This window comes from Phyllostomus hastatus, unplaced genomic scaffold (genome assembly GCF_019186645.2).
Source record: "Phyllostomus hastatus isolate PE091 unplaced genomic scaffold, TTU_PhHast_1.1 phas_contig_34, whole genome shotgun sequence".
NCBI lineage: Eukaryota > Metazoa > Chordata > Mammalia > Chiroptera > Phyllostomidae > Phyllostomus > Phyllostomus hastatus.
In genome coordinates this window covers 13,802,009-13,826,972 of record NW_025333857.1, presented here as the reverse complement: position 1 = coordinate 13,826,972, position 24,964 = coordinate 13,802,009, and the positions used below count along the sequence as shown (strand labels likewise).

Genomic DNA, 24,964 nt, shown 5'->3' with positions numbered 1-24,964 from the left:
GGGGTTGAGGCAGCAGTGAGAGAAACTCCCAGCCTCACAGGAGAGTTCACTGGAGAGACCCACAGGGTCTTAGAATGTACACAAGCCCACCCACCCGGGAATCAGCACCAGAAGGGCCCAATTGATTGCGGGTAGTGGGGGAAGTGACTGAAATCTGGCAGAGAGTGGAGCAAGTGCCATTGTTCCCTCTCTGAACAAAAACAAACTAAGCAAACAACTAGAATAGGAACAGAATCACAGAAATGGAAATCGGGTGAAGGCTTATCAGTGGGGGTGAGGGTGAGGAGAGAGAGGGAAAAGGTACAGAAAGTAAGTAGCATAAATGGTAGGTAGACTATAGACAGAGGGAGGTTAAGAATAGTATAGGAAATGTAGAAGCCAAAGAACTTATATATATGACCCATGGACATGAAATAAAGGGGGGGAATGCGGGTGGGAGGGGGTGTGCAGGGCAGAGGGGAAGAAAGAAAGAAAATGGGACAACTGTAATAGCATAATCAATAAAACATATTAAAAACTCACATTAGGTTATGATCACACAGGTCTGTGAATATACTTAAAATTGTCAAATTGTTGAAATGAGTAGACTTTATGGCATGTTAATTATATCTTAATTAAATTGTTAAAATTGTTAATTCATTCTTCCCTCTATACCAGAGCTTGAGTACATGTGACTTCAAAATAATTGTCACTTCTTGGTACACATATGGCTTCATTTTTTCCCTGTCATAAGAAGAGTTACTCCTCTCTTCTTAAAAGTCTCTTTCTTCTAACTAGTCCTCCATCCCTTCCTCTTCTGTTCATCTTGGACAAACAAGAGGATGCCTCTAAGAATTCCTGTATTCACCACCTACTACTCATGAGCAGGTGCTGATATTAGCACATTAGTAAGCCTGTGCAGAATTAAAAAAGAGACTATTATTTTCTGTATCCTTTTCAAATTTTAGTTTTGACATAGTTTCATTAGAGTTTTGCAAGCAGTCAAGAGCAAGATTCCCCATGATTGAAAAGCGCTGGGCATAAACTTGAAAGCAGAGGAAACCATTAGCGGCAGGCTGGAATGCTGGAGTCGTGTTTAGAGCCTGTCCCCCATTTGATGCGTAACTTCGAGCAACTTTAAGCCTGTAGAAAAGCCAAAACTGTACCTGTTGTTTTTCAAATGCTATGTATAGTAGTGTAGAAGTGGGAAATATAACTATCATCACACAGTTCGTTGTGGCAGTAGGAAATGGAATGATAAAGGCAGAAGCATATTTCTACACCCTGAAAGCATCCTGGGAAAGAAGGAATCAAGTTAATGTTATACGGTGTGGGATGCAGCGACATTACTCGAATATATGCTCCAGCTATTGCAGCAGATTTTCCTGTTACATATATCCTGCAGGGGCTGAGGGGTCCCAACATTTTAATACCAGAGATTGTGAGTAAAAAAGCAAACAAGGAATTTGTACGTTGAGCGTGGGGGGTGGGGGGGTTGGGGGGAAGGGTGTTCTTCACCTTCTTTCCTTCTCTGACTTCAGCATGAGCCTGCAAGGTGTGAGTCTCCAGGGGAATTGCCGCAGTGCAGGCAGCAGACTTTGCAGCTTGTGGTGGAAGAGCAGCATGGTGCACCTGTCAGTGCACAGTGCCTTTGCAGAGATGAGCTGCCTAGCATTCAAAAAATTGCCTAGGATTATCAATGAAATCTGTAAAAGCACTAAGGTGCTTTTGAAATTTTTGTTCTGATAATGGAAGTTCTGCAGATATGAGTTATCAAACTTGATATCTCAAACAAGGATCCATCTTTCTGAGTTATTTTAAGATTTTATTTATTTTTTATTTTTAGAACAAGGGGAAGGGAAGGAGGGAGTGAGAGAGGGAAACATCAATCACTTGTCTCTCACATGCCCCCAACTGGGCACTTGGCCCACAACCCAGGCATGTTCCCTGACTAGGAGTCAAACCCAAGACCTCTTGGTTTTGTGGTATGATGCCTATCCCACTGAGCCACACCAGTCAGGGCTTTCTGAGTTTTCTTAGGTTATTCTTTGTTCTTAATTTAGTTATTTTGTCAGTGGGTTGATGATTTTTTTTGTATTAGATGGTGCATCTGGGATTTCTTCACTAAATGCCAACTAGTTGTCCATCTACTTTCATGACTATTTCTGGTCTCTTCATATCTCTTACTGTTTTTAAGGTAAAATTTGTGACTTATATTGTAGCTATAAGCATGGTGCTGGTTTCCTTTGGTTTGGGAAGAAAAGAGTGTATACACCTGAGGATAGAGCTTGGCTGCCACATTTGGTGACATTAAATGCTATGTGGAGAGCTGAATCTATTGATGTGTGAAATACTAAGAAGTCTCTCAAATGTCTTCATACCCATTGGCGTGCAGTTTGTCCTAGATGTGTGCTCTCTGAAGCTGAAGTACCTTCCTTGAATGGATGGAGGAAGGCTGCCCAAGCACGAGTGATGGAAATGGAGCCTGCCCCAAGCTACCTGCCAAGCAGCTTGGACCCAACAACTGTTGGTCACTTTATTTCTTATGGGTATTTCATACGGTTCTGAATCGTATTTCTATTGCAGAAAGCAAACTGAAAAAAATATGTATACTATGTACAAAAAAAGTATGATGATGTAATTCCTGTTGTTGGATTCTTAGTATCCTTTAGATCACATGTACTTTGCCTATGAACCCACTGTACTGTCCAGCATCACACACACAGCAGTTTGCATGGTCACAGAGCTGTCAGACTCTTGGAGTGACTGGCTCTAGTTGCCACCCACCACCATCTCCTCGTTTGTTTCTCTTCTAGGCTTGTTTAAGCTCCTTTGAGAAACTATTTCCTTGGCTTCTTTGATCCTTTTCTTTTTCAATTCTCCCCCTGCTTTCTGGCTGTTTTTTTGTTTTGTTTTGTTTTGTTTTTGTCGACTTTTTCCCTCTGCCTAGATCTTATTTATTGGTGATGCTTAGGGTTCCCTCTTTGATCCATAACTGTTCTCTAGATACTTGTTCTTTTTATATATTTTTAAGTATATTTTATTGTTTATACTATTACAGTTGTCCCATATTTTTCTCATCTGCATTCCCCTCTCCTCTGTACTCTCCCACATTAGCATTTCCCCTGCCTTAGTTCATGGTTGTACATACAGGTTCTTTGGCTTCTCCATTTCTCATACTATTCTTAACCTTCCCCTGTCTATTTTGTACCTATCATTTATGCTTATTCCCTGTACTTTTCTCCCATTCTCCCCTCTCCCATTCCCCCATCTCATTTCTAACCCTGAATGTGATCTTCATTTCTGTGATTCTGTTCCTGTTCTATTTGTTCACTTAATTTGTTTTTGTTTTTGTTTTTTTTTATTCAGTTGTTGATAGTTATAAGTTTGTTGTCATTTTACTGTTCATAGTTTTTATTTTCTTTTTCTTAGATAAGTCCTTTCAACATTTCATATAATAAGGGCTTGGTGATGATGAACTCCTTTAACTTGACCTTATCTGTGAAGCATTTTATCTCTCTTTCCATTCTAAATGAAAGCTTTGCTGGATAGAGTAATCTGGCCAGATACTTGTTCTCCCTGAGCAATCTCATCTGCTTTTCCAGTTTTACAAATCAAATACATAGTGCTGAGTCCATACATCTGTCTCCTGCCTTGCTCTCCCCTTAGAGCTGTAGACTCATATATATGTATATTCAGTTGCCTGTTAGACATGTTTACTTGGATTCAAACCCAGTAGTGGCTCTATACTTGACTTCTGTTTATTAGTATTCATCTGTCTGCTAAAGCCTGGAATGTAGGGGTCATCTTAGAATTCTCTGCTTCATTCCTATTTATCACATCAGTTACAAATTCCTGTTTATTTTATGTACTAAATATTTACTGAGTCCATTCTTCCTCTAAGAGTTCTTGGTTCAAGCCTTTAACTTCTACCTGGATGATTGCAGTAATATTCTAACTGGTATATTTATCTCTAATGTTGTTTTTTTCAAGTCAGTCTGCATTATGTAATCAGATGATTTAGGAATTAATTTAGATATGATATTCCTCATTTTAAACCAGTTAATGGCTCCCCATCAATCATAAGATACAGTCTATGATTTTATGGTAAGCCACTTGGGAAATGTTTGGGATATTTCTTAAAAGTTAAATATATATGCTTACCATAAGACCCAGCAATTCCACTTCTAGGTTTCTACCCCCCCCCCCAAAAAAAACCCCCACATATATACACACAGACTTGTATGCAGGTATTCATAGAAGCATTATTTAAAATACCCCAAACTGGGAGCAATCCAAATGTCTATCAACTGGTGAACAGGTAAATAAAATGTGGTATAACTATGCAAAGAAATACTGTTCTGCTGTAAGAGGGACTGAACTACGGATACATGCAACAACGTGGAGGAATCTCAGATGTTTTACTCTAAGTGAAAGAACCCAGATATTAAAATGACACATTGTATGATTCTACTTACATGGCATATCTAGAAAAGGTAAAACTATGGAGACAGAAGGCAGGCTGGTGGTTGCCTAAGGGTGAAAGCGAGCATTGACTAAAAATGGGCTCAGGGAAACTTGGGGTGATGGGAGGTTTAAAACTGCATTTTAGTAATAATTACACAATTATGTGAATTAATTAAAACTCAAAACAAAACATGAAAAACATGGCATAGAAGACTCTTACCATTTGATCTCTCCTTCAGCCTCAGTTCTTATCCTTCCCTGCCTTATGTTTTGGGCTTTGGCAGCACTGAAATATATGTACTTTACTGTAGGCGCTGTTTTTAATTGCGTTTGCTTTATGTCATAGAGTAGCTTCTATCAGAGAAATTTTTTCCTGCATCCCATGTCTATCATTCTGTCTTACTTAAACTCATTTGATTATCAGCCAGGCTCCAAGAAGCTTTCCCCAACCTTGTCTTCTGATCCAAATAGGGTAAAATTGTCCATCCTAGGATCTGATGGTTGTCTACATATTTTTTAGGTACTTACTCTATTTCAGTAAGTCCTTACTTAATGTAATCAATAGGTTTTGCAACTTTAAGCAAAATGATGTTTAACAAAACCAGTTTTGCCATACGCTTTTTGATGTAAATGAGAGTTAAATTTCTATAGCATTCCATCAACATTGTAATGAAATGACATTGAATAAAATGACTTTGTTATTTGAGGACCTGCGGTATATTGAAATGGTTTGTTTATCCATATATTCCACCAGACTCTAAGTTCCCAGGGAGCATGTGCCAAGTCCTGTGTGTGTATGGGACCTCCAGTGCTGGCAGAGTCCCTGGTGCATAATAAGCAAGCAAGTTGAGTTCTGTTGTATTCGTTCTACTTGGTGAATTTAATCTAAAGGTGATTTCTTATCTTTTTCTTTAAGAATGAGATTTGCATAAATATAACCCTAATCTGGGGGAAAGAGTACCACAGCATTTTTCATGGTATTTTCTCTTTTTCCTTCCTTTCCTAACTTATTATCCACCTTTAATGTGCTATAAATAACACTCCATCAGATAGAAATTGTATCAGTTAGTGTTCTCCAGGGAAACAGAACAAGTAGGATATGAAGACAGAATTTCTTCCTCAAGGTAACCAGGGTGTTGTTCATAATTCAATTTAGTTGATTAGATGAGGCCCACCCAGGTTATCAAAGATAACCTCCTTTGCTTACAGTCCACTGATTGTGGGTGTTGCCCACATTTGCAGAATGTTTTCAGGATACTACCTAGATAAGTGTTCTATGGAACAACTGAATATTGTACCCTAGCCAAATAGATACATAAAATTAACCATCACCAAAATAGACACCAAATTTTTAATTGCAAGAGATCTCAGAACTCCCCTGGTGATCTCACCAAATTCCACCCCTTGCCTCTTTTGTGGATTAAGAAACAGAGGCCCAAGGAAGTTTGAGGTTTCAGCCCACAAAACAGAAAGGGACTTCTAGCAGCTTATCCCAACAAATGAATGCCTAGGGCTACTCCCTCTTTGCCTTATCAACTGTGTCATTAGGCATTTCTAGGTCATTCATTAAACAGGACTAAAATCTCAAGTGAATTACTGGTACCATTTTTTCTCTTTGTGAGTTCTGTTTTTTTTTTTTCTTCTCAAGGGAATTTATAACTGAGCCTTAAATAGAATTTAAGAAATACTGCATGACATAGTTCTAGCCCTAAGTCTTAAGGGTCTATTTTTAGAAGACATTGTCTTTTTATATTTTGTTCATTTGCAAAATGCCTTATCGCAGTGGACTATGAGAATGTATAAACTTTTTCTTATTTCCAGGGATGGGAAACTTTATGGAAATAGCCTTCCCTTCGTTTGGACACTTGCTGCTAAATTAGCCCTTATCTGATGAGGAACTAGATTATTTGAGGAGTCAAAAATTAGAGAAATACTAAATTCTTTTATTCTGCACATTTTTATACTTAATTTTTTTCTAGAAGACAAGGAGAGTATATGTTGTAAATGAAACTATTGTTGATAGTATAAACTATCTTTCCAGAGAGGGACTGAAACTGAACGATAGCTCCACAAGAAACCCTACCACTCCCTTTGAGGGGCTGATGTGAGTAGCTACATAGTCTTTGGGAAATTCTCACTTTGGGTAAATGCAGTTTAGAAAGTTTTTACTTCCAACCCCTGGGAACCATACTAGAAAGAATGAGAACATCATGTAAATCAATTTCTGTATTTTCCATACAGTAGTTGACCAGAAAAAGAGGCTGGAAGCTGGGAAAAGGGCCAGGTACTTAGCTCACCCAAACTCATTTTAAGGCTTTTAAGTCCAGGTATTCAAAGCAAAATCAGCCTTAATCCTATTGAATTCTTGTTTTTTTTAATATTACATAAGAGGAACCTTTCCATTTTTCTTCAACATACAAATTCTACTGATAGTAAGAAATGGTCAGAATTAGCTTATTTTAGATAGAGAAAAATCTTTACTCATTTTCTAAGAAAATTTGAAGTTCCTGGATGGGGCATATAAATAAATGAAAAAAATGTATGTGTGTGCATATATATATATATATATATATATATATATATATATATATATATATATATGAAATTCACTTTCAAAACATCATGGCATTTAAGCATTCCAATTTAATGACAGCTGAGAAAAATGAGTGTGAAACTTATATCCCATGAAGTGAATTCACCCTGCCTTTCATGCATGGGAATATCACCATCTGGGAAAACAGGAATACTTGTGTTTAGACAGATACCGAGAAAATACTGCTGTAATTTTGATTCTCCTATTACCTTCTGAATATTTGATATGTCATCAAGTATTTTCATTATACATTTTATTTTTAGTGCCTTACAGATGAGAAATAATTAAAGAACCTTCATGAAGAGTCAGAGTATGAGCTTCTTTTATTTATTGTCATAGGTGATACCTATCCTCAAATAGTACGAAAACAGTACGACGTCCTAAAGGGGAAGTTGTTATAACTTATTTCTGAAGAGCTTGTGCAGTAAATAATGTTATTCTTTAATTAGTTAAGTTACACTTAGATTTTTTTGCCAAATGTAAGAAACCAGCTTAAAATTCTACCTTTCATGTGTAAGACCACTTGTTAAGACATAATAAATCTGTTATTTTAATAATGTTTTTTGATAGTTTATAAAGTGCTCTTACATGTATATCCTGATTTAATTCTCAAAAATCCAGTGTTTGATGATGTTGGTTTTCATTTCTTGGGTGAAGAAACTGCAGCGCTAACAGGTTATGCATTTTCTCTTTCATACAACTATTTGGTGTTGCTGTCAGAACTAGAAATCAGGTCTCTTGACTTTAAGTCCAATTAAGACAGACAAACAAACAAACAAACAAACTAACAAATACCTTACCCTGGACGTTTCTCATTTACTTGTCAATGAAGTTTCACTGTAAATATATTTAATTTTGTGGATTGTTCTATGATGCATATAGGCAGGGTAATATATGAGTTCTACTTTCTGCTCTAAACAGACTAGCTATGTTTAACTTATGGATGTAAATTAAAGTAATTCTATTTTAATATGAGTAAATACTTAGTCCAGCATTTAATATCATCATTTTTTATTATTTTTAAAAAGCACTCTGGGAAAATATGTTTACTTTCTATCATATGTGTGTGGGTATGCATACACACATAAACATGTTTGCCCACAAATGTGCATATACATACAAGCTAAAATACATATTTAGAACCATGATTAATGGGAAGAATATATATCATTACTCTTCTTTTTTAAAAATATATTTTATTGATTATGCTATTACAGTTGTCCCATTTTCCCTTCACTCCCCTCCAACCTGTACACCTTCTCCCACCCATATCCCCCCCTTTAGTCATGTCCATGTGTCATACTTATAAGTTCTTTAGCTTCTACATTTCCCATACTATTCTTACCCTCCCCCTATCTATTTTCAACCTACAATCTATGCTACCTATTTTCTGTACCTTTTCCCCCTCCCCTGTTGCTAACCTTCCATGTGATCTCCATGTCTGTGGTTCTGTTCCTGTTCTAGTTGTTTGTTTAGTATCTTTTGGTTTTGCTTTAGGTGTGGTTGTTAATAATTGTGAGTTTGCTGTCCTTTTACTATACATGTTTTTTCTTTATCTTCTTTTCTTAGAGAAGTCCCTTTAACATTTCATAAAATAAGGGCTTGATGATGATGAACTCCTTTAACTTGACCTTATCAAAGAAGCACTTTATCTGCCCTTCCATTCTAAATGAAAGCTTTGCTGGATAGAGTAATCTGGGATGTAGGTCCTTGTCTTTCATGACTTGGAATACTTCTTTCCAGCCCCTTCTTGCCTGTAAGGTCTCTTTTGAGAAATCAGCTGACTGTCTGATGGGAACTCCTTTGTAGGTTACTGTCCCCTTATTTCTTGCTGCTTCTAGGATTCTCTCCTTCATTTTTACCTTGGCTAATGTAATTATGATGTGCCTTGGTGTGTTTCTCCTTGGGTCCAACTTCTTTGGGGCTCTCCTCTCTGAGCTTCCTGGATTTCCTGGAAGTCTATTTCCTTTGCCAGATTAGGAAAGTTCTCCTTTATTATTTGTTCAAATACATGTTCAATCTGTTGCTTTTCCTCTTCCCTTTCTGGCACCCCTATAATTTGGATGTTGGAACGTTTAAAGATATCCTGGAGGTTCCTAAGCTTCTTCTCGTTTTTTTTGAATTCTTATTTCTTCATTCTTTCCTGTTTGGTTGTTTTTTTCTTCCTTCTGGTCCACTCTATTGTTTTGAGTCCCAGTTTCCTTCCCATCACTATTGGTTCTCTGTGCATCTTCCTTCATCTCTTTTATGGTAACCTGCATTTTTTCATGTAATTTGTGCCCCAAATCAACCAATTCTGTGAGCTTCCTGATCACTGGTGTTTTGAACTGTGCATCTGATAGATAGGCTAGATAGATAGATAGATAGGATAGATAGGTTGGCTATCTCTTAGTCGCTCAAAAGGATGAGCCCTGGGGCATTGATCTGTTTTTTTGAGACATGTCTCTTTTTTTTTTTTTTTTGGTCTGGTCGCTCTTGTTATGGTGAAGGGCAGAGCCTTAGATGTTCACCAGGCCCGGGGACCCCAGTCGCTAGATTGTGACGTTGTATGTGGGGGCAGGGGCGGGGGTGGGAGGGAACAATGGTGGTAGCTTCGTTCTCCCGGGATCTCAATCCCTTCTCTGGGATCCTGGGTTGTGCGCTCTGCCTTGGTTCACAATTGCAGCCTCACTGGGTCCGCCAGTTGCTGCTTTCGTACTCAGGGTCCACCCGCTGTGATCTTGCGCATCCTGGATAGCTTATGTGCTCCCAGTTGCCTTATGCGCCCAGTTCTCCGTGTAGTCCGCGTGCAGAGACCCGTGCCCAGCTGCTCGTCTCTGCCCCTCCTACCGGTCTGGATGAACGGGTGTACTTCAACTTCTTGGCTGTCCGACTTGCATTCAGATAAATTCTCTATCAGTTCTGGGTGTTATTCTGCCTCTAAATTGTTGTTGTTCTAATCTTGGTTGTGCGTGGAGGTATGGTGCATCCACCTATGCCTCCATCTTGCCGGAAGTCCGTATCATTACTCTTAATTGTAATTGTACTGAAAGTAATTGGGTGAATGAATATAAACTGATTACAGTTAAGAGAATTTTCTTTAGCTTTGGCTATAAATAAAATGTCACATATCATAGTTTATTGAATGTTTTAATATTTTTGCCAAAAAGATGATATACTTTAGAGGGGGATTAAACTCTCAGGAGACATAGAACCAGTGCCAACAAACAGTTAACGGTCTTTTTTTTAATTATGTGCAATTTTTGGTCTTAAAATAATTCACTCAGGTAATTCTTTTTCAACAGAATTAAGTATCTGCTCTGCAAGCACTATGTTCAGTAATGCATTCTCAGAAGTTTTCAAATAAAGAAGTGTGTGAGTTGATTGCCTCTGTTAACCTGTTACAATTCAAATGAACAAAGGTCCTCAGCAATTTTCGTCAGGTGGCAAGTTCCAGGTAGTCCAAAAGATGAGGTACTTCATTAAGAGTGCAAAGGAAGTCTGATAACTTCCGACACAGTGGGTGTTCAAGTGATGGAAAAGGTGAAATCTGGGTGAGCATTTTAGATAATTGGTAAGATTTGAAAAATTTAAAAAAAAGAAGAGAGAGGAAATAGGCCCAGGTCCAAGGCAGAGGGAGTAAACAGATTTGGTGGTGGTGAGGAAACCTGACTGTTCATAGAGATAAAGCTGAACAAAAACAGGGAAGCTAGGAGGTCAGTAACTTTGCAGGTGTGTGGGGTCTGAATGAATTTGGTCTTATCTGTTGAATTTTACTGATGATGTGATTTTCAAGGACACCTTTATGAAAGGCAGTTGAAGAAATGGCATTTGGCCCTTCAGTATTTAATAACTAAGATGCCATGCAGAGAAGAATCAGAGCTGTAGCTAGAGGATGGATGGTCTTTTGCCTACAGGTGACAGTAATGAGGGGGAGGCTGAGTCATTGTGGGAAAGCAGTACAGCATCTTTTGGGCGGGAACAGTGGTCATTTGTTTAAGCTATGTCTCTTCCTGCTGGCTCCCCTCATTTGGTACCGAGAGAAAAATAGTCAGTATGACACAACACTACTGCAGAATCAGAATGAAGGCTTTTAATCTGAAATATGAGTTGATTATATTATTTTTTTTTGAAAAGTTGTGCCTTTTTGAAAGGCCATCCCAGAGTGAGGTGATCAGCCTCGTTTTATGCCTCCTCTCAGTCATCTTAGCATTACTGTTTACAGAAGTACATTGTGGTTTGGTTCCACAAATCTTTACGAGTACCTGCTGTGAGGACTACAATGAAGAATAAGATAGAGGGAGATGAGATGTAGGGTTCAGTTGGAATACAGATTACATGTAGAATGTAAGAGAGGATAAGATTAGAAGCATAAGCTCTCAGTATTGTGCTAAGTGGGTAAAATTAAGGAATTTGAATAGAGGAAGTTTTTAGAGGGTATAGGGACTATGTTAGTTTATTTGTGCTTTTTCAAAAAGATTTTATTTATTTTTAGAGAGAAGGAAAGAGAGGAAGAAAGAGAGGGAGAGAAACATCAATGTGTGGTTACCTCTCACGTGCCCCTTACTGGGGACCTGGCCCACAGCTCAGGCATGTGCCCTGACTGGGAATCAAACCAATGACTCTTTGGTTCAAAGGCTGGCGCTAAATCCACTGAGCCACAGCAGCCAGGGCCATTTGTGCTTTTTAAAATTCAAATAACTTGCTTATTTTTATTTAAACAGAGGCTCAGTTTCTCAAACAATAAGCATGTTAGCCCAAGTAATACTGAACAGCAACAGAAAATTCTCAAATGGCAAGCATATTAGCCAAAATATACTGAACGGCAACAGAAAATATTCAATACTATGAAATCTTGGTTTCAGGAATCACCTCACCAGAAAATAGGGCAAAACTATTCTTAAATAAATGGTACTGAGTAGGGAAAATAAAACTCATTTTTGGCCAGGTGGGCTCAGGGAGCCTGTATGCCTTACCTTGGTTTTCATATAGAGAAGTTTTAGTAATGTTATTTAAAGAACAGGAGGGAAAACATATGTGGCATACTCTTAATGAATGAGTCAGTTGTTATTTACTCCATTGTTTAATTCAATGCTTGATATAGTTAGATCCTTTGTTACTTGAAAAAACAGTAGCCCTGAGGACAGTGTAGATGTCATGTTGAATACTCTTATTTTCTCAAGATTCTAATTAGATAAGAAATTTTTATATCAACCAACCAATTAAGTTAGTCCCTCTATCTCTCAGCCTTGTTTACTATGTTTGCTGAGCTGTTTTTCTCTCAGAGCAGCTCAAATATCATATTTTGTTAGGAAGAGAGATTTATATTTTTATTCTCTCTCACTCTGACACACACACACACACGCACAACCACTACTTAAACCAAATAGTTAAAGCCAATAGACTGATGGATTGGCCTCATTGTGAGTTACTAAGGCTAGTTCTAAATTATTAATGGACAGATTAATCCTGTTTTTTACCCTGTTTGGTACAATGAGCCAGTGACCATGATTATAATCTGTTGATGAATGAAAAAAGTGGGAAAATTACAATCACTCTCAAGTGAGCAGTATGGGATTGAAATTGTGATATAGCCCTTGTGGTTTTGCTGAGGGCAATACTTTATTCCCTAGAGATGGTCAAAACATGATTAACTCAAGGTCAACAGGATTCTCTAATGTTATTATAAATGGAGACACTTTTCAGCTCTTTGTTTTTGTGACAGTTTAGCAAATAAAAGTTAAATCTCATTCATAAGTCATAGGAGTCTATCTGTAATGGTCCTCTTTAACCAGAATGGGACCTCAGGATACAGTTCCCTGACATTGCAGCTAGTCAGGTAGATCTGAGAGAGAGTTCATTTGGGGATGTGTAATATATATTTCTTTATTGTGTGGGAGTTTGACTAGATTAGTTTCCCAGCCCAAATTTAACTAAAAAACCTCATACTTCAAGAATAAAACAGTATGAGCAGTATTGCAGTCTGAACTAAAACAGTCCTCACTGAGCAAAGTGAAAGCAAGGAATCAGTGTAAAAAGTCATAGTAAAAATTTGGTGATAGAGAAAATTTGATAAGGTTAAGGCCCCTTTCATTCCTGATTTTCTATAACTAAAACCTGTGTATATAGGCCAAGGCACTGGCACATGGACTCCCACTGCAAGGTTTTAAACTGAATTCTGTGGCCTCCCCAACCCTAATTCCATTTGGGTAAACATCTTTAAGAAAGCTGGCAAAGATGCTAACTGCTGGGCAAGATCACAGTTGGAGCAGGCCTTAGACTAGGTGGTAGTAATGTCAGATGAAGCCTGGATCTGTGCATCCTGTTGACATAGTTAGCATCACCCAGGACACAGGTTAAGTGAGAGAGCCAGTGTCAAGGACCCCAGTCAGTGTTAATGCAGTAAATTTACATCTGACCATCTAGAACTTTGGGCAGTGATGGCCAGTACCACGGACAGCTCTCCAAAGGGGCGATGCCCAGGGTTTTGCTTGGGAAAACTGCATTTAGGTGCTGGTTCCACCTCTTCGTAGCTAAAGGTCTGTGTCATGAATGGGCAATTTAATTTATGCAACTCTCAGTTTAATCATCTGAAACATAGTAACAATACTTGTTCATAGTTCTTGTGGTACACAGATGATAAATTGAAAGTGAAAGTATGTGTCAGCTATATACATTAAAAATGTTAATATTGTTTGTATTAACATTTTACTTTTAATTGTTGACCTTAATCTACTTAAGAGTGTCTTATGTTAGTGAAAATTGCTAGATTTTTTTCCAGGTATGAAATAATAGTTAAATAAATGGCTGAGAAAGACCAGGGTACTGGTAAGCACATATACACTTGATTGATGAGAGACAGGAAGTAGGATATACCTCATATCTTGTAGGTGTAGGCACAGGTTCTTACATTTATTATGCCATTTCATTTTCATAACTACTCTGTGTACTTAGCAAAGAGCAGAGAAACCAGTCCGTGCCGCAGCCTTTCATCACAGCGTATTCTCTCTGTTATTGCTGCTGGGGTGAGGTGGATGGTCTCTTGTATACAAAGCCACAGTGGTGATAGAATTTAGACTCTTGGTTTCACGAAGAGTGATTTGTTCTGAAGCCAGAAAGTAGGACTTAAAGACAGGAAAAGAGATGGTAAGGAATTCCCCCCAACCCCCATCAAGGGTGTATCAGAATTCCCATGGCCAGGACAGAGCCATGCATCCAGGGGCCCTTTTAGGAGGTGAACCAAACTTACTGGAGTACACAGGTTGTTGCTGGGGTGGCTACAGGTCTGCTTATGGTGGGAGTCTTTGCCAAAGCCCTCAACCCAGTGGCTGTTAAAGGAATGAAAAATCATACTTTGATATCTGGATGGTAATTCTAGTTCAGTAATGTCTTACTGAAAAGCATCGAAATACCTTTACAATGAGAGTATTGTAAGAGGAATGGGATTCTTGTGTCATTGGCACCTAATATCCCTGCCTTTGAGGAAACCAAAGTATTTTTCTTTTGATTCCTTCATAAATTTTTATGAGACATAACTTGAATCTTTATTTCAGAACATAATAGGGTATCAAATTTTATATGAACATGAATTCTACATGTGGAAAATGGCCAAATTGATGAATATAAAATATATGATACTGGCAATTCACATTGAGGAGCACAGAAACACCCTCAACATGTTTCCACATAGTTTATCTTACATATGTATGAATGTAGACAGCTACAGGGAGCTGTATAAGGCTACTATTGAAGTCTTTTTATCTGAAGATCAACTGAGCTGTTTTTTTTCTTACCAGTTTGCTAGATGTTTGTGATGATGTTTTCAATAGCCCTTGGGGAATTGACTGAAGAAGTGGCAATTTTCTACCTAGATAGCATTTTAGATCCATTATCAGAGGGAGATGATTATTGTGTGATGCTGTTGGCCCTCGGAACTTTCCAAAGGAAAATGTTAGTGATTAGATAGTTACATAATGATGTGCATAATAGAAAGAGCAGTGGGGCTGAAATTGGAAGATACAAGAATATTGGGATTCTTTTTTCAAAACCTACCAGGTAAGTTATTGAAACCCTCTGAGCCACAGTGAAAATGGGCCTGCCCACCTGTGTCAGAGAATGGTTGTGAGATTAGACTAGACGATGTTTGTGAAAGTGCTTAAAACTTGTGACAGATGTTTAAAAGAAACTTTATAATAATTCTTTTTGGTTATTTTTTCACAGAAAGTGAGTGAGAAGGTTGGAGGAGCTGAAGGAACCAAGCTGGATGATGACTTCAAGGAGATGGAAAGGGTAAGTATTCACCACAGAGTTTTCTTTGTCATAAAACTGCCTGTATACTGAGAGGGGAAGGGAGAAAGGAAAAAGAAAAATCCTCTCCACTGCTACCATGAGAACACATTTTGTTATTCTTAGAAGTGCTTTTTATTGTGTCTGTTTTAAAACACAAGATGTAAAGCATCCTGTCCTCTCTTCATACTGTCCCAAGAACAAAGTGCCAGGGAAGGTGAAATGCTACCATGTGCTCTTCCTTGTTGGGTGTATCATCACTTTTCCAAATAGGGACAACGAAGACTACTAATCCCTTCTTGGGGGAACGTTCATTAAGGATTAAAATAGTGTAAATCCTTTAGCATTCTGCCTAAAAGTAGGTTCTTGATAAGTGAACTTGGAGGTGGTGAATAGCATACCCCATTTCCTTTTTCTGGTGACATATGCCATTTTTTCTCTTTTTCTTTCCTTTCACTTTGATACTGTTTTAGCAAGTTATACTTAGGCTTATGGTGCAGAGTGTGTATTGCATTGTGCAAAGAATTATTTTAGGTGTTAAATTGCAGATGGGTAAAGGATCTGGAAATACAAACCCCGTACTTGAACAGAGAGGATGTCAGAACCTTATGATACCTAGAAATCATATTTTTAGTTAGTCCATTTTAGTTCCAGCAGGCTGCCTGAGTTTTGCTATTTTTACTCTTTGTGGAAAAAGTCAAACAAAGAAAATTTCTGGATATACTCTGCCCTATATTTTTTCAGTTTTTCTTCTGATGAGCTCATTGATGCATTCAACAAATTCTTGTTTTTGTGTCTCCTATGAGCCAGGCATGGAGGATATGGCAGTGAACAGGTTATACAAGGTTCCCGACTGCATGAGTTTAGTATAGTAGGGAAGGGAGACTTTGGACAAATACTGACCAGCGTGGCAAGGGGAATTAACATAGCACTGGAGAAGATTAGAAGAGAGGAAATACCCAGAAAAGGTGGTCAGGGAAGTCCTTCCTGATAGTTAAGTGAAAATGTGGAGGGTGAGTAAGAGTTAGCAGAGCCTAGTATATTTCTGGTACAGGAAACAGCAAACAAGAGAGAACAGGACACATTAGAATTCCTTAAAGAAAAAAAAAAGAAACAAACAGATGAGTTGCCAGGAGACAGTAGTCTCGTAAAATGAGACTGTGTAGTGCTTACCTAGTTGGTCATTCTAAGTTTTTGAGACGGATGTCACTGATAGGCTAGGTACCCAAGGGAGAGGAGATCATATTAGAGTCCTTGGTCCCAACCAGAGGTCTGGGAAACCAGGCTTTTACATCAAAAGCGTGGCCACCACTTGCCCCTGCTGGGCTGAAATCTCTGCATTGGTCCCCATTTCTCATTCCTGGACAGTTCTAATTACCACCTGGTCATCTACCTAAGTGGATTAGCCATGGCTATTCCAAGTTCATGAAACAGTCTTCTAGCCATTCTTCTTCTACAGCATGTGAGTCTCCAGACACTGACACACCTGTGCAGGATGACTTGCATTTGACTTCTCCCTACAGCGGTGGCGTTCCACATTCATTGTGGGCAGCCCTGTAGGTCTGCTAATTTGCACCAACCTCTGTCTACATCCGATCTTCCTTAGTCCTCCCTTATCCTTTGATGTGTCCTTCCACCTCCACCCTGGAGGGAATTTTAAGTATGCCACATGGCCAGTGCCATGTCATTAATGGCAGATTAACCAGGTATTTAGGAATTTAGAACTAAGAGGTCAGAATCTGAGTTCTGCTTTCTTCATCTGCCAGGATGAGGTAATAATCTAGGTAGTTCACTGCCTAAGCTAAAACAAACTAACTTTGTTTCTTAAATGACACTAAAAAGAATAAGAAATTTGGAGAACAGAGTAAAGCTTACAACTGAACAACTAAGGCTTTGAATCCACTCCAATCCTGCAAACTAATTGAAGTAAAAGAGGATCTTGCAAGTATTTTACTTCAGGTAAAGACCCACAGACATCCCTCTGAGTCTGAAGGTAAGGTTTATTTCTCCTGCTTCCTAGAAAATAAGTTTCTAGATGTTTTATTTCAACAACTAGACATTCCTACAATAAAGTAAATTCTTGGTAATTGTTTAAAGAACACACCTGTGGTTTTGCATTTTGGTTTATACCTAGGTAAATTGAAAAGTTTAGACTTTAGTGTGGTGTGGAAATTTGTTTTATTCCATTTTATTTCACACATCTTTTAACCTTGGCTTCATTGGAAATTTTGTACTTTTTACCCATGCTAAATTTTCAGTAAAGGTATAGATTTCTGTGGTAATTAGAAAGCACATACTTTGGATTTAGAATATCAAATATTTTCTCCCCTGTTAATAGGTTTATTACTCACAAAAGTATTTTACCTCAATATTCCCAAGCCAGAGAAGAATTACTTTTCCACAGTTAGTTTTCTGATCATCAGAGATTTGAAGTAGAGAGACCTTTATTTAGCTGTATTCTCTGAGGTACAATTAAACAACAAAATGAAATAAATGAGAGGTTTGCATCAAGCAGCACTACCCTACTCAGGAGAGAGAAGTGGGTATTCCTAGAGGCTGTTTCACTAATCAGCCACCCCAGCCCCTCCCCTGCTAAACTGTGGTGAATTTACATGTGTGTCTGTTAGTCCTTGCAGCCTACCCCTCCCAGAGCTGATTGGGGGGAGTTCCCCCTGCTGTGCTGTCTCTGCAGGAACCCTGCCCATAACCATTTTTCTCCTCTGCTTAAGTGCCTTGCATGAAATTGTGTCTGTATTCATTTTTAATGGTATCTGTTGCTTACAAGCTTCATTAAACACAAACTAAATTTCCTATCATGGTACAGACATTGTGTAGGTTTGTTCTTTGAAAAGCTGCAGATTTTTCATTAAGAGGAAGTTCTAGAGTATGAGGGACCTCTTGTTTCTTCTCAAATTTCCATCAGTTGCCACAGTGATTCTGCATTTTTGTGTGTGTAGTTATGTCTACTAATTCACGAAAATATCTGTAAATGCCTCAGAATGCCAGGCATTGTGCTGGACATCAAGAATACAAGGAAGGTTAAGGCACAGTTCCTACCTTCAAAGAGCTTCCAGTTCTGGTGGAAGAAGTCAGTGTGTAAGTCAGCAGCTTGTAGGATATAGTGCTTGGTGTCCTGGGGATGATTCCCATGGAAGAACTAGCTCAGGCCTGGTAGATCAGTGGAAGCTTCTTAGAAGAGAGATCACCTGAACTAAACCCTGAAGTTTTATCTTGTCTCTACACGTGTGGGTAATGCAGAAGTCCAAGCCAAGGGGTATAGTATCTCTCTTTACAGTCTGAAAAGTATCCTGGAAAATACTGTCTGTTGAAACCAGAGGGGTTTTAGGGTTGGAAATGTGAATATAGACCATTTTGAAAAGAAAGGAATTCTCTTTAAGGGGCAGCTTTGAGTTTCAAGAAAAGCAGGATGTTGAGAAGGAATAGAAAGAATGCCATTCCATATGAGACTGAGAAAGGGTGGGTTGCCAAGGAAAAAAACCCAAAACACTCAAAATCATGGAGATTGAATAGCATGCTATTAAACAATGAATGGGTCAAGAATGAAATTAGGAAAGAAATCAAAAAGTTTCTGGAAACAAATGAAAATGAGCTCACAACAACCCAAAATTTATGGGACACAGCAAAGGCAGTTCTGGGAGGGAAGTTCATAGCAATACAGGCCTACTCAAAAAAGATAGAAACACTTCAAACAAACAACCTAACCCTATGCCTAAAAGAATTCAAGGAACAACAACAAAGATAGCCCGGAGCAAATAGAAGGAAGGAAATAACCAAGATCAGAGCAGAATTAAATGACATAGAGACTAAAAGCACAATTCTAAGGATCAATGAATCCAGGAGCTGATTCTTTGAAAAGATAGATAAAATCAACAAGCCTTTAAGCAGACTCATCAAGAAAAAAAGAGAGAGGACCCAAATAAACACAATCAGAAATGAAACAGGAGAGATTACAACTGATACCACAGAAATACAAAGGACTGTAAGAAGTTACTATGAAGAACTGTATGCCAAGAAATTTGAAAACCTAGGTTAAATGGAAAAATTTCTAGAAAAATATAATCTTCCAAAACTCAATGAAGAAGAAGCAGAAAGACTGAACAGACCAATAACAGCAGATGAAATTGAAGCAATAATAAAAAAACTCCTGACACACAAAAGCCTTGGACCGGACTCTTTCACAGGAGAATTCTACAAAGCATTTAAGGAAGAGCTAACCCCTATTCTTCACAGACTATTCCAAAAAACCCAAATGATGAAAGACTCCCAAACTTTTTTTTATGAAGCCAGCATCATCCTAATCCAAAAACCAGATAAAGATGCAACAAAGAAAGAAAACTTCAGGCCAATATCACTGATGAACATAGATGCTAAAATCCTCAACAAAATATTGGCAAACCCCATCCAACAATATCTTAAAAAGATCATATACCATGACGAAGTGGGATTCATCCCAGGGATACAAGGGTGGTACAATATTCACAAATCAATAAATAAATATAAGCAAAAGCAAAAATATATAATCATAATCATGATTATAAATATAATCATAAACAAAAGCAAAGACAAAAATCACATGATCATATCAATAGATGCAGAAAAAGCATTTGATAAGGTACAGCACCCATTTATGATAAAAACATTCAGCAAAGTGGGAGTAGAGGGAGTAGAGGGAGTAGAGGTATTATGTTTACTCCTCAACATAATAAAGGCTATATATGAGAGACCTACAGCCAACATCATACTCAATGGGCAAAAACTAGAATATTTTCCACTAAGATCAGGAACAAGACAATGTTGTCCACTTTCACCACTTCTATTCAATATAGTATTGGAAGTTTTAGCCACAGAGATCAGACAAGAAAAGGAAATAAAAGGCATCCAAATTGGAAAGGAGGAAACAAAACTGTCACTGTTTGCAGATGACATGATAGTCTACATAGAAAATCGTATAGACTCTGCCAAAAAACTGCTCGATGTAATAAATGAATTTGGCAAAATAGTGGGATACAAAGTCAATATCCAGAAATCAAAGGCATTTTTGTATACCAACAATGAAACAGCAGAAGCAGAAATCAAGAAAAAAATCCTGTTCAATATAGCAAAAAGAAAAATAAAATACCTAGGAATAAACCTAACCAAGGAGGTAAAAGACCTGTACTCAGAAAACTACACAACACTGAAGAAAGGAATCAAGGAAGACACAAACAAATGGAAACATATACCGTGTTCGTGGATTGGAAGAATTAACATCATCAAAATGTCTATACTACCCAAAGCAATTTACACATTCAATGCAATACCTATTAAAGTACCAATGGCATATTTCACAGACATAGAACAAACACTTCAAAAATTTATATGGAACCATAAATGACCCTGCATAGCTGCTGCAATTTTGAGAAATAAGAGCAAAGTAGGAGGAATCACAATACCTGATACCAAACTGTATTGCAAGGCCACTGTAATCAAAACAGCCTGGTACTGGAATAAAAACAGGCATATAGACTAATGGAACAGAACAGAGAGCCCAGAAATAAACCCAAGTCTCTACAGTCAGTTAATATTTGACAAAGGGGGCATCAGCATAAAATGGAGTAACAATAGCCTCTTCAACAAATGGTGTTGGGAGAACTGGACAGCTACATGCAAAAAAATGAACGTTGAGTACCACCTTACACCATACACAAAAATAAATTCAAGGTGGTTAAAAGATTTAAATAGAAACTGTGACACCATTAAAGTCTTAGAGGAGAACATAGGCAGGAAAATCTCAGAAATTACACGCAGTGACATTTTCACTGATATGTCCCCTAGAGCAAGGGACATAAAGGAAAGAATAAAAAAATGGGATCTCATCAAAATAAAAAGCTTCTGTATGGCTAAAGAAAACAGTTTTAAAATAAAAAGAGAACCAACCATATGGGAAAAAATATTTGCCAATGATACCTTGGACAAGGGTTTGATCTCCAAAATTTATAAAGAACTCACATGACTCCACTCTAAGAAGACAAGCAATCCAATTAAAAAATGGGGAAAGGACTTGAACAGACACTTCTCCAAAGACAACATACAGAGAATTCAGAGATACATGAAAAGATGCTCAGCATCACTAGCTATCAGAGAGATGCAAATTAAAACCATGATGAGAGATACCACTTCACACTGGTCAGAATGGCCATCATAAACAAAGCAACAAACAAGAAGTATTGGAGAGGTTGTAGAGAAAAGGGAACCCTAGTACACTGTTGGTGGGATTGCAGACTGGTACAACCACTGTGAAAAACAGTATGGAATTTTTTCAGAAACCTAAAAAGGGATCTGCCTTTTGACCCAGCAGTTCCACTGCTAGGAACCCCAAAACACCAATCCAAAAGAACTTATGCACCCCAATGTTCATAGCAGCAAAATTTACAATAGCCAAGTGCTGGAAGCAACCTAGGTGCCCATGAGTAAATGAATGGATCAAAAAACTATGGTACATTTACACAATGGAATTCTATGCAGCATAAAGAAGGAAGGAGCTCCTACCCTTTGTGACTACATGGATGGAACTGGAAAGCATCATGCTACATGAAATAAGCCAGGTGGTGAAAGACAAATACCATATGATCTCACCTTTAACAGGAACCTAAACAACAAAACAAACAAACAAGCAAAATATAACCAAAGACACTGAAATAGAGAACAGGTTGACAGTGACCTGTCAGAGAGGAGAGGGGAGGGAATCTTAGGGGAAAAGGGGAAGGGTTTACAGGAAAAAGTATGAAGGACACATGGACAAAAACTAGGGGCAAGGGTGAAAACAGGAGGGAGGTGGGGAGGACTGGGGCATGGGCTGGGATGGGAGTAAAAGGCAGAAAACTGTACTTAAACAGCAATTGAAATTTTAAAAAATTAAAACAAAAGAAAAAAGAAAGGGTGGGTTGTTTGTAGAGTGGGGTGTGGGGAAAGGCTGGATAGAATGTTCATGGTCCTTATCATAATTCATTTAATTTGTCATTGGGTGGAAACAATCCTTCTATCCAAATTCCTCAAGGCTAATCCCTCATGGCTATGGAGGGAAGAATCAGGTCTTGGAGGAAGTCAAAAGTTATGTGTGATTTTTGACTGTGTAGGGGGTCAGCACCCCTAGCCCCTATGTTGTTCAAGGGCCAACTGTATTGACAGTTGCTAAAATGTTGGTATTGAGAAAATTGAAAAAAGACCAGGAGAATATATGCCTATGCTTTTACCTTCAGGGAAAAAATTATTCAGTGTAGGGTTTTTATTTCCTGAAAACATGCACATATTTGTATATATTTAAAGGCTTACCTCCTCTAAATAGCCTTCTTTTATGGCTTCCTACTCCTATCCAGACAAGATTAGTTAGAGAAGCTTAGGAGCTCATAAGAAAGGAAATTGTAATTTAGGACACATCAAACCTTATTTTCAATAATAGGAAACTTTGGGCATTGAGGAAAACATTAACTATGTGTTTTAAGTTCAAAGTTAAACTGTGCTACTCTCAAATGGGAAAATCTCTTCCCAGGTATAATAAATTATTTAAGTGGAAATCTTAGTTCATGTGAATTAGACCAAGCCTGTTAATAAGAGAGTATGTTCTGTATGTTGCCATATTAGGGTTATGAATAGCTTTCCCAGTAAATACCTGACAGGCACATTGAAGGCTCTTACAGGGTAATGGACCTCAGCCCGTCCCTGAATGACACAGTATAGGTTAGTTTAGCAAAAAAGTCCCAGACCTTATTAGTGAGGACAGATGAAAAGAAGTTAGGAATTGGTCAGCATCCTGCCTGCAGATGGGCATTGGACAGTTCAGTTCCTTAAGCACTATTTCTTAGAAACCTCCTCACCTATGACCTTAAGGACTCCTTTTCTTTCCATCATAGCCACACAAGTCCTGTGACCTCAGGGAGTTCTCTTGCCTTCTCTAGGTTCAGACTCACATATTTAATTAATTAAGGTTTTGGAGCAGATTCTCTATGATCTCTTCCTGCTGTGTGTGTGTGTCTTTTTTTTAAAAAAAATCATCTTCTGTCACTATATATTTGGCTCCCTTTGCTTAGTTTACCTTTTGATGTCAAACTTTCAGTTTGTTATTCTGCTTTGAACTTTGTAGCTATGTTTGTTGCTGCACCCTTTCTATGCTCCTTTTTTATATAAAAAATTAATCTTTATTGTATACTTTCCATTACCATTTAGTCCCCTTGTGTCCTCCTCCCCCCAGCGATCACCACACTGTTGCCCATGTCCATGAGTCCTTTTTCCTGCTGTATTTATGTTGATTAACTCTGTCAAGTGATTGTCAGAGAAAAATCAAAAGCAAGATCCTAGTGAATGAATTTTCTGTGAGCTGTTCCCTGTTTAGGGTGTGTCCTGATAATGCTGTGTACAAATAATTACCCTGGACAAAGTTGTGTTCAGAGGTGGATTTTAAGTGAATGTTATTTTACGCTTGGATCAAAGAGAGTTAGCCAGAGCTTGTGCTATGGTGATGTCTAGATTAGGTAACCAGGAGTCTGCCTCACTGGGCACAGAGACTGTAAAACTGTGCGTTGGTGTGGGCTCCTTCCTGGGAGATTTCCGTCAAATCACAGGGGATGCTGAAGTTGTTTTAATTCCTATTTCTGTCTGCTAAATCCTACTCTGGGGACCGAACCTAATGCTCATTATTGGTGCCTCCAGTGTGTCTGTGCCTCCCCTGAGACCAGGGGCTTTAGCCGAGGCAGTAGCTTTTCTTTTCGGAGTCTCAGTGATTTGGCTATCTGTTTACAGAGCCCAGAGGGAAGAGGGGGCTCCATACCCAAAGTGAGAACCACTTTTTATGCCTTGCTTGGCAACCTCTTCGTGGACCATTCAGGAGTCACACACTGCCGGCATCCGGCGTCTGTAGAGAAGCCTGTGTAACTGAGTGTGGGTGGGAGAGCCTCCCTTGCACAGAGCCCTGGGGTAGAATAGTTCTTGTGGGTGACATTCTCACAGGCTTTAAGGATTTTCAAAACAAAAACAGAAGAGGAGGCGACAGAGTCTTTCCTCTTGGTCATTTGTGCCGGGTCCCCAAGCTTCACCTGGAAGGCAATACCAAGAGCCTTCCAGCTCTGCCCAGTTCTCTTCAGATTGGGAGATGTTCCTGTTGCCGGTCTTTTTATGAGGAACATATGTTTTCAAGAAGTAGTGGTTAAGAACAGACTCCAGAGCCAGAACTGGGCAAGTTTCTTATCCTCTCTGTATCTATTTTATAGCAGTTTTGAGGATTAAATGTATGAAGATATTTAAAGCTTTGGGAATAATTTCTGACAACTAGAAAATGTTTTATGATGGTGGTGGTTATAATTATTTTTGAGTAGGGTGATAATGGAAAGTTAGAAATTGGTTAGCCTCCTAATATTTAATAACTTCAGGATATCAAAATAGTCATTGGCAATTCTGTCACTCTCTTAGAAATCTCGACCTTTGAAATTGCTTTTTTTCTATCATAGCCACACAGGACCTTTGGACACATTTGACATCGAGTTCCTTAACCCTTGTCATATAGTCAGCAGGATTATGCATTTGCCTCATGACACACATGTAACCTGGACTTTCAGCATGTTTGTTTTGCATACAACCTCTGAATTCATTTTCGTGACATTGAGTACA

General features: G+C 38.4%; 1 protein-coding gene across 2 annotated transcripts in view; it reads left to right on the top strand.

Moving 5' to 3' along the window:
- The window catches only part of SH3GL2 (SH3 domain containing GRB2 like 2, endophilin A1), a 195,035-nt gene that overhangs the window by 131,596 nt on the left and 38,475 nt on the right, over window positions 1-24,964 (top strand). For both annotated transcript variants that reach the window (XM_045841029.1, XM_045841028.1), the window contains one exon: window positions 15,239-15,307. In XM_045841029.1, coding sequence (XP_045696985.1) covers window positions 15,239-15,307 — 69 coding nt within the window. The remainder of the gene's footprint in view (window positions 1-15,238; window positions 15,308-24,964) is intronic.